The sequence below is a fragment of the Dysidea avara genome, chromosome 3 (genome assembly GCF_963678975.1).
Source record: "Dysidea avara chromosome 3, odDysAvar1.4, whole genome shotgun sequence".
NCBI lineage: Eukaryota > Metazoa > Porifera > Demospongiae > Dictyoceratida > Dysideidae > Dysidea > Dysidea avara.
Genome location: NC_089274.1, coordinates 28,033,394 through 28,046,956, shown reverse-complemented (window position 1 = coordinate 28,046,956; position 13,563 = coordinate 28,033,394). Strand labels below are relative to the sequence as shown.

Genomic DNA, 13,563 nt, shown 5'->3' with positions numbered 1-13,563 from the left:
TATTCCATATAATACATAATACAGCATTAAATATAACAAAACACTTGCAGGTAGCCGGATATAGAATTTTAAAAATCGCCAAAACTCGAGTTTTAGTCTCACTGCCTCACTGCCCACAGTCGCAAGGCTAGAGGCCAAACGAAGCAGCACGCAGTCACCATTTTATGCCACAATAACAAACTCACCAGTGAGATGTGCCTTTTGGGGTTCCGACGATTGTAGGCCCTCTGCACTTTGTCTTTTCTTTTATCTTCAATCAGGCTGCTTGTCTTCTTCTTCATCCAACGAAACCATATCGAGGTGTTAATTTTCCATATCAACACTTTCTTTCAGCAGCATATTTAGATGCCACAGAAGTATTTCAGAGGTGGATTTCAGAAGTGCTTCAGTCCCAGCACTACTATAAGAGGTGCATTTGCTAGATATCTGCAACTTCATGATTGGGATCCTGCTCGTGATAGGTTTGTGACTATGCCCATCAAATAAAGATCTAGGTGGACTAATAGCGATAGAGTACGGAGACCCCATCTCTTAACAATCTAGCTATTTACTTAACAGTAAACAAGATCACCTTACTCCTTAATGGTCTAGCTAGCTGCACACTCCTTAACAAGTCACCTGGTAGAGAATTATCCAGCTACAAACAAGCCACCAGTAGAGTTCAGCTACAAAAAAACCACCCAGTAGAGTGTTTAGCTACAAACAAGTCACACTGTAGAGAGTTCAGCTACAAAAAGTCACCCTGTAGAAATTTCAGCTACAAAAAGTCACCCTGTAGTTACAACTAAGTCACCCTGTAGAGAGTTCAGCTACAAAAAAAATTACCATGTGGAGAGTTCAGCTACAAACAAGTCACCTGGCAGAGAATTCAGCTACAAACAAGTCACCTGTAGAGTTCAACTACAAAAAACCACTCAGTAGAGTGTTTAGTTACAAACAAGTCACCGTGTAGAGAGTTCAACTACAAACAAGTCAGTTCAGCTGCAAACAAATCATCCTGTAGAGAATTCAGCTACCAACAAGTCACCCCGCAGAGATATCAGCTGCAAACAAGTCCCACTGTGTACAGTTTATTAATAAACAAGTCACCCTGTGGAGAATTCAGCTACAAACAAGTCACTCTGTGGAGATTTTTTCAGCTACACACCCTGTGGAGACTTTAGCTACAAAGAAGTCATCTTGTACATAGTTCAGCTACAACAAGTCAGCTTGTAGAGAGTCCAGCTACATTGGGAGTCACTCTGTAGAGAGTTCAACTACAAACAAGTTACCTCGCAGAGATTTCTGCTGAATACAAGCCTGCCACGTTGTGAGCCAACCGAGGACATGTGTGATAATTTTAATACAGTAATAATTTTTTTGTAAAAAAAATTCATCAATATAAAAAATATCCACAGCCCTTGATATCTTTCTCCTTTCTGCAGTAATGAAAAAGAAAGTAAAACAAGCTCCAAAACTGGCCACAGGCTGGCTTTGGAGTATACCAAACTGTGAAAAAGGGTGTGGCCCCAGGGTGAAAAAAATGTGAAAAAAGGTGGAGGCCAAGAAACAGCTGTAATGGTAGGTTAATGGCAAAAATTTTAATAATGACAATTCAGGTGAATTTGGTGCTGAATCCTAGGAGAAGGCAACACAAATGCAACTTAATTGTTGTTATTAAATTTTTTTGCCATTAACCTACCATCACAGCCATTTCTTGGCTGCCACCTTTGATTTCACACATTTTTCACCCTGGCCTTTTTTTTTGGGGGGGGGGCACCTTTCTTCACAGCTAAGGTGTTTTGGTATAGATTTTAAGGTTTTAAAAGCAATTTTAATAGAATTTTTTAATGAACATAATTGTGTTACCATATTTTAACCCTTAAACTCACATAAGTCAGAAAACTAAAAATGCATTAAAAATGCACTAAGCACAAAACTTCTTGCAAACTTACATATCTGGATTTAAACAGGCGTACCTTCATGAGCATCTGTCCAGTCTCTTAGAAATCTCTATTATCCAAAATCATTGGGTGCTGAGTGCATTCAGATAATTGAAAAGTGATAAATGAAGCCTAATCATTTTTTTATTACATACAGAGCCCTGTTCAATTACTTAAATATAATGCACACCTTAGACAAAATACTCCAATGGAACAGTCATTTCTACTGTTTTGATAATGAAATATTCGGTTAATTGATGGCTGGATAATGGAGGGACCACTGCTAACTGTATATAGATTTTATCGATTATCAAGAAACTGAGACGGATGCGGGAGTGTCTCCAAATACCGGTCGTCTCAGCCACCAGGTTCTCTTGCTGGAATGTTTGACGAAAGCCACTTGACCTCTATCACCATGCACCACGAGGCGGGAAAGATTCTATATAATGCACACACACAGAGCTCACGTGTACAACCACAATTGAAAATACCTATAGCCTAACCTAGTACAATAAGATAAAACATAAACTTGCTATATTAGAGTCAGTCAGTCAGTCTTCATTCTCGACATCCTCCGGGCGGCGGCGTAGCATTTCAGTCCATTCACTTAACTGCCTCCTTGCTCTCAAGGCTGCTCCCCTGGGATGTCTGTGAGAGATCTGGTTATTCTGTTGTGCTGGCAGCTCAGGTTCTTGCTCAAGTGTTTCCACGTCTGTTGGAGAATGTGTCACTTCCAAGGGATATAGACGTGCAATTGGACGATTAGTGTGTCCACTTGTCGTGCGCAATGTCACTGATCTGATAAATCCATCCTTCCCCTTCACAACTTCTTCAACCACTCCAAGTCTCCACTGGTTTCTAGGACAATCATCATGTATTTGCACCACATCGCCTGTCTTGACTGTTTGTTCTGTGGTGCCTGTTGTGCGGTGCACTTCTCGTAACGAAGTCAGATATTCCTTCTTCCATCGTGATTGAAAGTGCTGTAATAGCAGGCCTTGTCGGTCTATCTTACTTCTCAACTGGTCTGCAGAGTGGTAATCAGGGTCAGATATCTCTTCATCTGTAACATTTGGATGTGGTAGAGGAACAATTCGGCGCCCACACAACAAATGAGAGGGTGTTAATGGCTCAAGGTCTCCAGTGGCAGATGAGAGGTGTGTTAGAGGTCGATCATTGAGCACTGCTTCGACTTCAACAATGGTGGTTTGGAGGACAGTGAGTGTGATAAAGGCACGGCCTAAGGTCTTCTTCAGAGACATCTTCACCATTCCAACCAGCCTCTCCCAAAAGCCCCCATACCAGGGAGCTCTTTTGGGAATGAATTGCCATGTTGTGCCCTTGTGCATAAGAGCAGACTTCAGTGTAGGTGACTGGAACAATTCATGTAACTCCTTTGCTGCTGATGTATAAGTTGAAGCATTGTCTGATATGATCAGACGGGGCAATGACCTGCGGGCAGCAAACCTTCGGAAAGCCTGTAGAAAGGTTTCTTCTGTAAGGTCAGTTACAACTTCAAGGTGCACAGCCCGGGTACTAGCGCAGGTGAACAAGCACACATACACCTTATACTCACCGACCATTCCTTCCCTCTTCACGTACATCGCTCCCGTAAAATCAACTCCAGTCACACTGAAGGGAGGGCCATCTTGTACTCTGGCCTGTGGCAGCGGTGGTGGATCAGGGACAGGGAATGGTTTTCCAGCAACTCTACGACAGATTACACACTTCCGAAGCAACCTCGCCACTACTCTCCGTGCTGCAGGAATCCAGAAACGTTGCCTCAGAGCAGTCACTGTAGTATCTGTGCCCCCATGTAGTTGAGTGGCATGAGTAGCATACACAATCAAGGCGGTTAGTCTGTGATTGGGGGGGAGAAGATAGGGGAACTTGGTATTGTGGTGAACTGGAGCATTATGTATCCTCCCACCACAATGGAGGAAATTGTCAGAGTCTAAAAACAACCTGAGCTGTCTGACAAGTGGGAGACGTCTACTGGATGTCCGTCCCCTGTGTAAAGAGTGGATTTCCTTCAGGTAAGTTGAATGTTGGCAGCTTTGGATCCACACATTCTGGGCATTACTTAGTTCACTGGCAGTGATCGGTCCTACAGGCTTGGATCCATGTGATTTGATACACTCAATAAATCGCAACACGTATGCAGTGATGTACAACAGTTTAGACAGAGTACCATACCTCTCTATGTCAATGACGGCTGCCACAGTAGGGTGCTGATCGCCTTTGGTTGTTTCTTCAACTGGGTCCGGTGATTGCAACTCAGCATCTGTAACAGTAAGTTGAACATTTAGTATGTCAGTAGCACTCCATGTCGGCCTTAATTCTTCATGAACAATCCACTCTGGTCCATGTGTCCACATAGTTGAGGCTTGTAAAGCTGAGAACGAAATGCCTCTAGTTAACAAGTCCGCAGGATTGTCTGCAGATGGACAGTAACCCCACCATTGGACAGGGCAAGCTTTAGTGATTGCTGACACACGATTGGAAACAAACTGCTTCAGTTTCTTATCACTGTTGAGCCAATGAAGTACGATTTGGCTGTCACACCACATATGGACTGAGTTGATCCTGTGATGAATTGACGAACTGATCCAAGTAAACATCTGAGCTGCAGTAGTGGCACCCATCAGTTCTAGTCTAGGAAGTGTGAGTTGTTTCAGGGGGGCCACTCTGGATTTCGAGATCACAAATGATGTTTCACTGCCTTGACGAAAGTATGCCACTGCTCCATAAGCCTTAGTGCTTGCGTCACAGAATACGTGTAGTTCAATTGGAGCATCTGTACTTAATCCATCCTTAAAGTAACACCTAGGAAAGGAGATTGCGTGTAGTTGTCGGAGATCATCTAGAAGGGTCTGCCATTGTTGTTGGCTCTCTGCCGGGAGTGGACTGTCCCATGATAACTTGTTCTGCCATAGTTGTTGTTGCAGTAATTTGGCACTAATCATAACTGGGGACGCAAAACCCAATGGGTCAAAAATCATGGAGGATTGCTGCAACACTTTGCGCTTTGTGGCTGGAGAATTGTCAAGTGGTAAGGCCTTCTGAGAGAGTGACAAATTGTCATTGGCAGTGTCCCACACAAGTCCAAGTGTGTTTATCTGTTTGCCACTATCCATAACTTGATCCTTCTCTGCTGCAGTAGTCAATTGTACACTGTTAGATGCCCAGCTTCTTAAATTAAAGTTGGCGTCAGATAGTGCCTTTCTGGCCTCAGTGTAGTACACAATGGACTCTTCTTCAGTAGAACACCCTGACAGAATATTGTCCACATACAGATTCTGAAGAAGATCCTTGGATGTTGTCGAACTACAATGTGTGAGATGACAATGAAGGGCAGCATACAGCATAAATGGCGAGCTGGCCGATCCAAACAGGACAACTTTGAATTGGTATGTTTGAAGTGGGCTATTGGGATCATCAGGACAGCAGGGCCAGAGAAAACGAGTGTAGTCACGGTCCTTGGCGTGCAACTGAACATGTAGGAATGCCTTTTCAATGTCAGCGCTAATACCAAACTTGTGGCAACGGAATCGGATGAGGATAGTTGGTAGTTCTTGTAGAAAGGGAGGCCCAGTTTCTAGACAGTCATTGAGACTTGCCAAATGCTTGGCTTCACGGCTGCTGCAGTCATACACGATCCTGAGCGGTGTTGTTGCTGAATCCTTGTGCACACCGTGATGTGGTATGTAATGGCATGGCTTGGCTAATTCTGAGATTGGTACCTGCTCAATGAATCCACGTCTCAGTTGTTCCTCTATTATGCTGTGGTAAACTTTAAGCATGCCAGTAGTGTTGCTTAGTTTACGAGTAAGGAACCTCACACGTCGTTCACAAGTGGACTTGTTTGTAGGTAGCACGGGGTGGCTGGATTTCCATGGAAAGCTCACAATGTATGTGCCATCACTCTGCCGACTTACTGAGTTGTGAAGGTACTCCTGTAGGAAGTCAAATGATTCCTTACTCAGCCCAAAGTGTGTGCTTTCTACTGGGGTGATACCACTTGAGTCGAACAGTGATGCTGAACTAAGATGAAATACACTGGATGCTATAGAGCTGGTGTAGTTGTATAGTGGTCCTGAAAGTAAGTACCCAATCTTAGTCTGAACAGCAGTAGGACCTGGTCCTCGAACTATGGCTTCTTGCACAATGGACCAGTAAGCATCGGCTCCTATAAGCATTGAGATGTTGATTGCATCACTGTCTGAGATTGCATGGTTAAGGTGTAGCCCCTTCAAATATGGCAGTTGCTTAATATAGGAAAAGGGAAGGTTACGGAGTGGCTGAGCGATTCTCGAAGTGACAAGAACATTGATAGGAATCTGAATGCCTTCTGTAGTTTCTAGGTAGATTGTGGCAACAGGAAGAGTCTGGTTGGAAACCTCTGATGCTCCAAATGCAGCAATTGCAACTGATTCTCTTCTTTGAACATTAAGGTGCAGAGAGTTGGCGAGAGTTTGTGTGATAAATGAGCGTTGTGCTCCCTCGTCTAGTAATATGTTTGCTTGTGCAGAAAAGTTGTTAGCTCTCACTGTAGCAACAGCTGTCTTCAGAAAGCATACCTTGGTTGGCTGAGGATGTGATATCGTGGAATTTATCAAATTCTGTGTAGTTTGAGTTGGGGGAGTAGATTGCTGTTCTGAAGTTGGTCTCTGTGTGTTAGGAGGATTCTGTTGGTGATGTGTCCCTCGACACAAGCTGGTATGATGTCGCTCCTTGCAGTGTTTGCAGCGGCCCTTCGACTGACATTGACCAACTCTGTGGTGACCAAGGCAATTAAAACAAAGCTTATCACGCTTGACAATGTCCATGCGTTTAGACTGGTCTGGGATAGTGTCACACTGTGTAGCTGGGTGTGGTCCCTTGCAAAATACACACTTAAGCTTCCTAGGTTCAGGTTTGCTCATGGCCCCTGTGTGAAATGAAGCTGTGGAGTGGTGTTCGTCTGACTGAGATGGAGAAACTAGGGCACCAGCTTCAAGGACTCTTATCTCTGTGGCAATTGATTTCCTTAGCTTGTCAAGGGTCCACTCTAGGCTGCTGTGCTCTCTGGCCAGGTTTTTTCTCACATCAGCAGGAAGTCTCCCTAGTACCATAGGAACTAACAGGGCCCCATAACTCGTTGTTGATTGACCCAAGGCTGACAGACCACGCACATGATTTTCAATGGCATCATGGAAGGCCCTCAAACCAGTTATGTTGTGACTAGCACGTGGCAAGTTCATCAGTGAATGCATATGGGCATTAATGATTCTCTGTTGATCACCAAACCTGTCCTTCAACAGATCTAAGGATTGCTGGTAATTAACACTGGTCAAGGGAAAGCCAGCAATTGCCCTTGCAGCTTCACCTTCAAGGTGTGCCCTCAGATAGTTCAGTTTCTGAACATTAGTTAACACATTGTTGGAGTGCACAGCAGAATCAAAGGAGTCCCAAAATGTCTGCCACTTCAATGGGTCGCCTCCAAATGTGGGTAATGTTAGCTTGGGGAGGCGGCTGACATTCTGGGACATACCAGCAAAGGTGTTAACATACCCCTGAGCCTGAGCGAGATTTGCTCCTTCGTTGGATTCAGTTCGCTGCTGTTGTTGAGGGGTGTCAGTCACAGATGCATTTTCATTTGATGGTTGAACAATGGCTGAATGACTTGCTGATTGATCACTAACTGTATGGCTTGATGGCTGATCACTTACAGTGTGATTTGATGGCTGATCACTGACGGTGTGATTGGATGGTCGGTCACTAACCGAATGACTTGACAATTGATCACTGATTGAGTTACTGGATGGTGGGATCATGACACTCTGCGGTTGAAAGGGTAGAGCTTGAATATTGAGTGGCTTTGGTCTGGCCAACACTGCTTTGACTAATGTAATTTTTTCAGCCACATTGAACATTATTTCCTCGGAGTCCAAAATTTCTGATTCAAGTGTTTCTGGATCCTCAATTGTGGCAACAATTTTTGTGTCAAGTTCCGCAATGGTACATTTCTTGGCTTCGAGTTGCTCTAACGATGTTTGAAGGGTGGCAGTGTTTCTCTCATCAGGAGCATCGTTGCTCTCCAGAATGGCGTCAATCTTCCCAAAAACTCGAGTGAGGTGAGCGCGATGAGCCCTTCGTGACGCTCGGAGGTGTGGAACTTCCATCGCCATAATTTGCTTTCGGTAACTGAAATAAAACCAACAAGAACAGAATCAAGATAATGAGTCGCTTGCCTTACTGGGTACCGTTCTCCTTTGCCACGGTACCACGACTTTTAAGCGGCGGGTTAGAAAGTGTAAGGCTAACGACTTGCGACTGCGTCACAGCACCAATGAGACGGATGCGGGAGTGTCTCCAAATATCGGTCGTCTCAGCTACCAGGTTCTCTTGCTGGAATGTTTGACGAAAGCCACTTGACCTCTATCACCATGCACCACGAGGCGGGAAAGATTCTATATAATGCACACACACAGAGCTCACGTGTACAACCACAATTGAAAATACCTATAGCCTAACCTAGTACAATAAGATAAAACATAAACTTGCTATATTAGAGTCAGTCAGTCAGTCTTCATTCTCGACAGAAACAAGCTATCTCAAAAAATACAGTACCATAATAACAAAGAATCTACCTGCTATGAAGTGTTGAATCAGTTTGTTTCCTTTCTCCTACTGGGTGTTTTTTTTGTAGCTGAACTCTACAGGTGGCTTGTTTGTAGCTGAATTCTCTACCAGGTGACTTGTTTGTAGCTGAGTAGAACTCTCTACAGAGTAACTTGTTTGTAGTTGAAGCCACCACCTTTGATTTCACAACTTTTCATCTATTATTTTTGGAGGGGGGGGGGGAGGGACAAACCCTTTTTTGCTGCTTGGCATAGATATCACTTCTTTTTGTATGTGAAAAGCCCCGAAGCTGGCCACAAGGCTTGGCTGTATTTTATTTTCTGTAGAATAGGATATAACTACTTGTTTTATAAATATTATCAAATTTACTATGTAATGCATGTGTATTTGTTGGATGCATGTTCTGTTAGGATGACTGTTCTATTAGAGTATCTCGATAGAATATTTTTACACATATTAGGCTCTATATTATAACTCTGTAATTGTTACTCCAATTCATTTACAACCGTGAATGTTTTAAATATACTATCCGTACAGCAATTTTCTATTTGTCATTATTATCTGTTTGTCTGTATATAATGATTGGTTGTTTTTTATTAATCTAGGTTACCCATGTTTTGTTTTTAAACCAGGCATGTGCCCGCAGCCGGCCAAAGGCTGGCTGCGGGCGTGCAGCTGGTTTACCGAATTTTTTCATAAAAACTTGTGTGTGTACCTATCTACCTACTGTTGATTTCAGTTCCATTTGAACAGTTCCGTTTGCATCACAAGTTCAGCATTATGTGTGAGGTGAAGCTAAAACCCTTCTTTGGGCAGTTTGTTTGAATTTTGCTTTCTTAGCAATGCATAGCAACTGAATTACAAAATATTCACTAATTACAAAATCTGAAATTACAATACCTTTAGTAATTTGATAATTCTGTATATCACAATAACTTATTAGTTGAAATAAATACATTGTTGATTAGTTCTGGCCATATATATATATATATATATATATAGGGACGACGAAGATGTGGGCGTGGTCTACAAAAATAATTCAAGCCAAAATCATCTTTGCAAACCCTTCACGGCCACTTGACAGTATAGGTCAGGTATAACCAAGCCCAAACATGCCTTCAGAACGACCAGAGGCATTTTCAATTAGATGCTACGAAATTTAAAAAAATAAATTATTTTCATGAATTTTCTACTGCCTCACTGCCTGCCTGCCTCACTGCCTGCCCTGCCCTGCCCTGCCTGCCTGCCCTGCCCTGCCTGCCTGCCTGCCTGCCTGCCTGCCTGCCTGCCTGCCTGCCTGCCTGCCTGCCTGCCTGCCTGCCTGCCTGCCTGCCTGCCTGCCTGCCTGCCTGCCTGCCTGCCTGCCTGCCTGCCTGCCTGCCTGCCTGCCTGCCTGCCTGCCTGATGCGTTCAGTCAAGCGTAGCAGAAAATTGGCTACAGCTACAGCCTTACTTCTTTGGTGGAAATGCTTCGAATTTCATGGAAATGAAACTTTTAGTAATTTAAATATCCTACAATGTATGCACTATTGCTTACTGATTTTCCTTTGATCCTTCTTTATTGTGGTCATTGCTCATCAGTAGGGTTTCCATATCAATAGGGCTTCCATAATCATTGTGTTATCGCACCAAACTTTTAAAATACGTTTGTGATTTGACGTTTGGTTTATACAGTACCTGTCTCGGGACCTATCGTACGTCATCGACAAAATACATGCGTAAGACATCTTGTTTAGTATTGGTGTGTCTGTTGTTTAGCAGCTAGGTTTAACTGCTTGCGTTTCTAAACGCATTTCTTTACGACTAACACATTCTTCGCTATTACAGTATTAATCTTGCTGAATAAAATTCACACGCGTAAGACATCTTGTTTATAGTATTAGTGTGTTTGTTGTTAGCAAAGTTAAGCGGCTAGGTGTAACTGCTTGCGTTTTAAACGCATTTCTTTGCAACGAACACATTCTTCGCTATTACAGTATTAATCTTGCCAAACCCTGTTGTTACATAATTGTGTGTGTGTATCTAAAGCTGTTAACACTATTAAGTGTAAAAATGCATATGTACCACTCTGCGTGGGCAGTTCAAAGGCATCGCCAGTGCCATAATTTGTATATTGCACTGCTGCAGACCGCAATGAGTGCATTATAACTTATAATGCACTGGTTGCGGTTTTGTAGACCACAACGAGTGCATTATAAGTTATAATGCACCGACCGCAGTGCAATATACAGATATTGTACTGGCTGCGGTTTTGTGCAGCATAGCACAAGTGCCGGTGGTGAAGACCACTACGACACCTCACCTAATAGGTGAAAAGACACTTCACAGATCACTCGAATTCTTTTATAGCCTGACATGTAAAGGTCGATTGTGGGCCATAACGTCACCAATACGTATAATGTTTACAAGCAGCCAATGGCAATCGAAAAGCCAACATGGGTGACCACAACTCTAGTCTACATATATATAAACGTACTTATACACCTTACTAGTCTGGTGCCATCTTAGCCCAGATTAAACTGTAGTCCACTTCGACAATGACTCAATAAAACAAATATATTCTAAATAATACTAACCTTTACGTTCGATTGTGGGAACCAGTTTTGTCATGCCACCAGATTCGAGTGTGAATAGTAAGAATTAGACTAGTATCGTTTAGTAGTTAGTTTTGTTTACTTAAACCATCTATTTAGCTGCTTTTTTTCGCTTGAGAGAATCACTATGGCGATTAGTCTGGTGCTTAGTTTATATGGCACACTGGCATGCTGAGCACTACATGATGAGAGTCGAACAGCGAATGCAGGTTGGTGATATAACCCATAGCGTACTGGCTTTCAATATCTCAGGTGGCTGCAGTACTGCAGGGGGAACGTCATCGCAACGTCTGGCTTGGTTACCCACAATCAGTGTTAGAAACCTGGCCTTTATAAGCATTACAGCTGTCTTGTGAGAATCTCTCCACCTATTAGGTGAGTGGTACATAACAGTTATACAACGTGCACTCGTGCTCTGCCTGTATAAACGCACTTGCCTTCGGGCCTGACGGCCGTCAGGCTCGTGCGTTTATATCAGGCAGAGCACTCGTGGCCGTTGTATAACTATATAATACAAAACTTCTAATTAAATGCATGAATAATAATGTATTAAATGCATAATCTCATAGTCACAATTCCCTGTCAGTTGTCAGTCGCTCCAGTAGCATCGTCCTTATGTGCAACAATTACTTATTGTGTTCCACAATATTTCCACTACAATGATCAATGTGTACCATATAGCTAGCCTATAACAGGTACAAAGATAACATAGCTTATTTGGTAACATCATTGTTAACAAAGTTATAGTTAACGAATGTGTAAAAGGTAGAGTAGGACTTATAGAAGAGAAAGTGGGGAAACAATACATATTATCAAGAGTACATAATATAGAGAGTAAGAGAGAGTGTCCTACTGCAATAGACTCCCAAAAGGCACTGAGTCAAGTGATGATGCAACAATCTTGTATCCACTCAATGTGTTAAATGCTTTGATCTACAACATAAAGGGCACAACTCAAGAGACATAGTGTATTTCAGCAGAAATCATTGATGTGCAGGCCATTGACACCTATCAACAAGCCTTTCACTTAACTGTGAGTGTTAAAATAAAGCAAGAATATCCTGAAGTTTACTGACAACTTGACTCAGTACCTTTCTAAGGGGAGAGTTGGACACTCTCTCTTATATATCTTATTATTATGTACTCTTGATATTATCTATACATTTTCACACATTGCAGCTATGATGTACATTACAAACACAAAGTTATATGACCATTAGGCTTAAGTTATAATCACGTTCCATAAAATGCAAATAAACAAGTATTTTAAAAAATTAGAAATTTATAAGTAGAGTAGGGACGACAGTACATTGATATAAAGTACTGAAACAAGGGCATAGGGGTAGTGAACAATACTAAAATACCGTTAAATAATAAGACGTGTTATATCCCTACTGTGCTTAAGATGCCATAATGGAAATGCACAGTAGGGATATAACACGTCTTATTATTTAACTGTATTTTAGTATTGTTCACTACCCCTATGCACTTGTTTCAGTACTTTTTATCAATGTACTGTCGTCCCTGCTCTACTTGTAAATTTCTAATTTTTTTAAATACTTATATATATAACTGCATGGCACCTGGTTTTAGAAGTAGCATAACATTAGCTTGTTTCACTATGCTCTGCATTGTTACTAGTAACAAAACTTTTGAGTTTGATGATTAACGTATCCACAAACCAATTTTCAGCTTCTTCCCATAAGTGATTTACCCTGTAGGCATGACAAAATATTGAACTTATTGTTTGTGAATAACTCTACAACTGTTTGTCATATCCAAACCAAACTTAGTAGTAAGATACACCTTTAAAATCCTCTTGTGTGCACCAAATTTCAATTCGACTGGAGTACATGTTTGCATTTTATGGCAGCTTTAGTAGGCGTGAAAAAAACAAAACAAAGAAATTAAGCCAATTTTTGAAAGCTTGTATATCAAGGATGAGCAATTATGCTCAAATTTGGTATGTCAGTTACTGAAGATGGAGGGAATTTTCATAGCAGAAATGGTTTCATTTTATAAAGGCAGCACAGAGCTGCGTATACATGAGAATAGCATTGTTGTTCTTCCTGTTAATAACCCACTGGTGTGGCGTGCTGACTTCTTGGGCTGCATGACATACTATAGTGTGTCTTGATACACAAGCAGACACATCATTCATAATTTAAAATAAATAACATGCAAATGTGTATGATACACAGATGTTGCTGCTAAAGTAATGGATAGATGCATCATAACGCCAGAAAAACCAGTAAACAACATATGCACCAGGAAATACAACTATGAGTTTATAGATGACATATGTATACAACAGAATACTTCTCACAGACAAACAAAGTATGTGTTACATATGTACAGATTATGTGTTTGTATGTATGTAAGTGTTTAATTGTGGGTCGTGTGTCATGAACTGAACTACAGTA

The 13,563-nt window shown here is 41.9% G+C and overlaps 1 protein-coding gene across 4 annotated transcripts in view; it reads left to right on the top strand.

The window, feature by feature from the left end:
- The window catches only part of LOC136250612 (transient receptor potential cation channel subfamily A member 1 homolog), a 206,123-nt gene that overhangs the window by 132,805 nt on the left and 59,755 nt on the right, over nt 1-13,563 (top strand). For all 4 annotated transcript variants that reach the window (XM_066042844.1, XM_066042845.1, XM_066042842.1 and 1 more), the window contains exon 12: nt 13,342-13,477. In XM_066042844.1, coding sequence (XP_065898916.1) covers nt 13,342-13,477 — 136 coding nt within the window. The remainder of the gene's footprint in view (nt 1-13,341; nt 13,478-13,563) is intronic.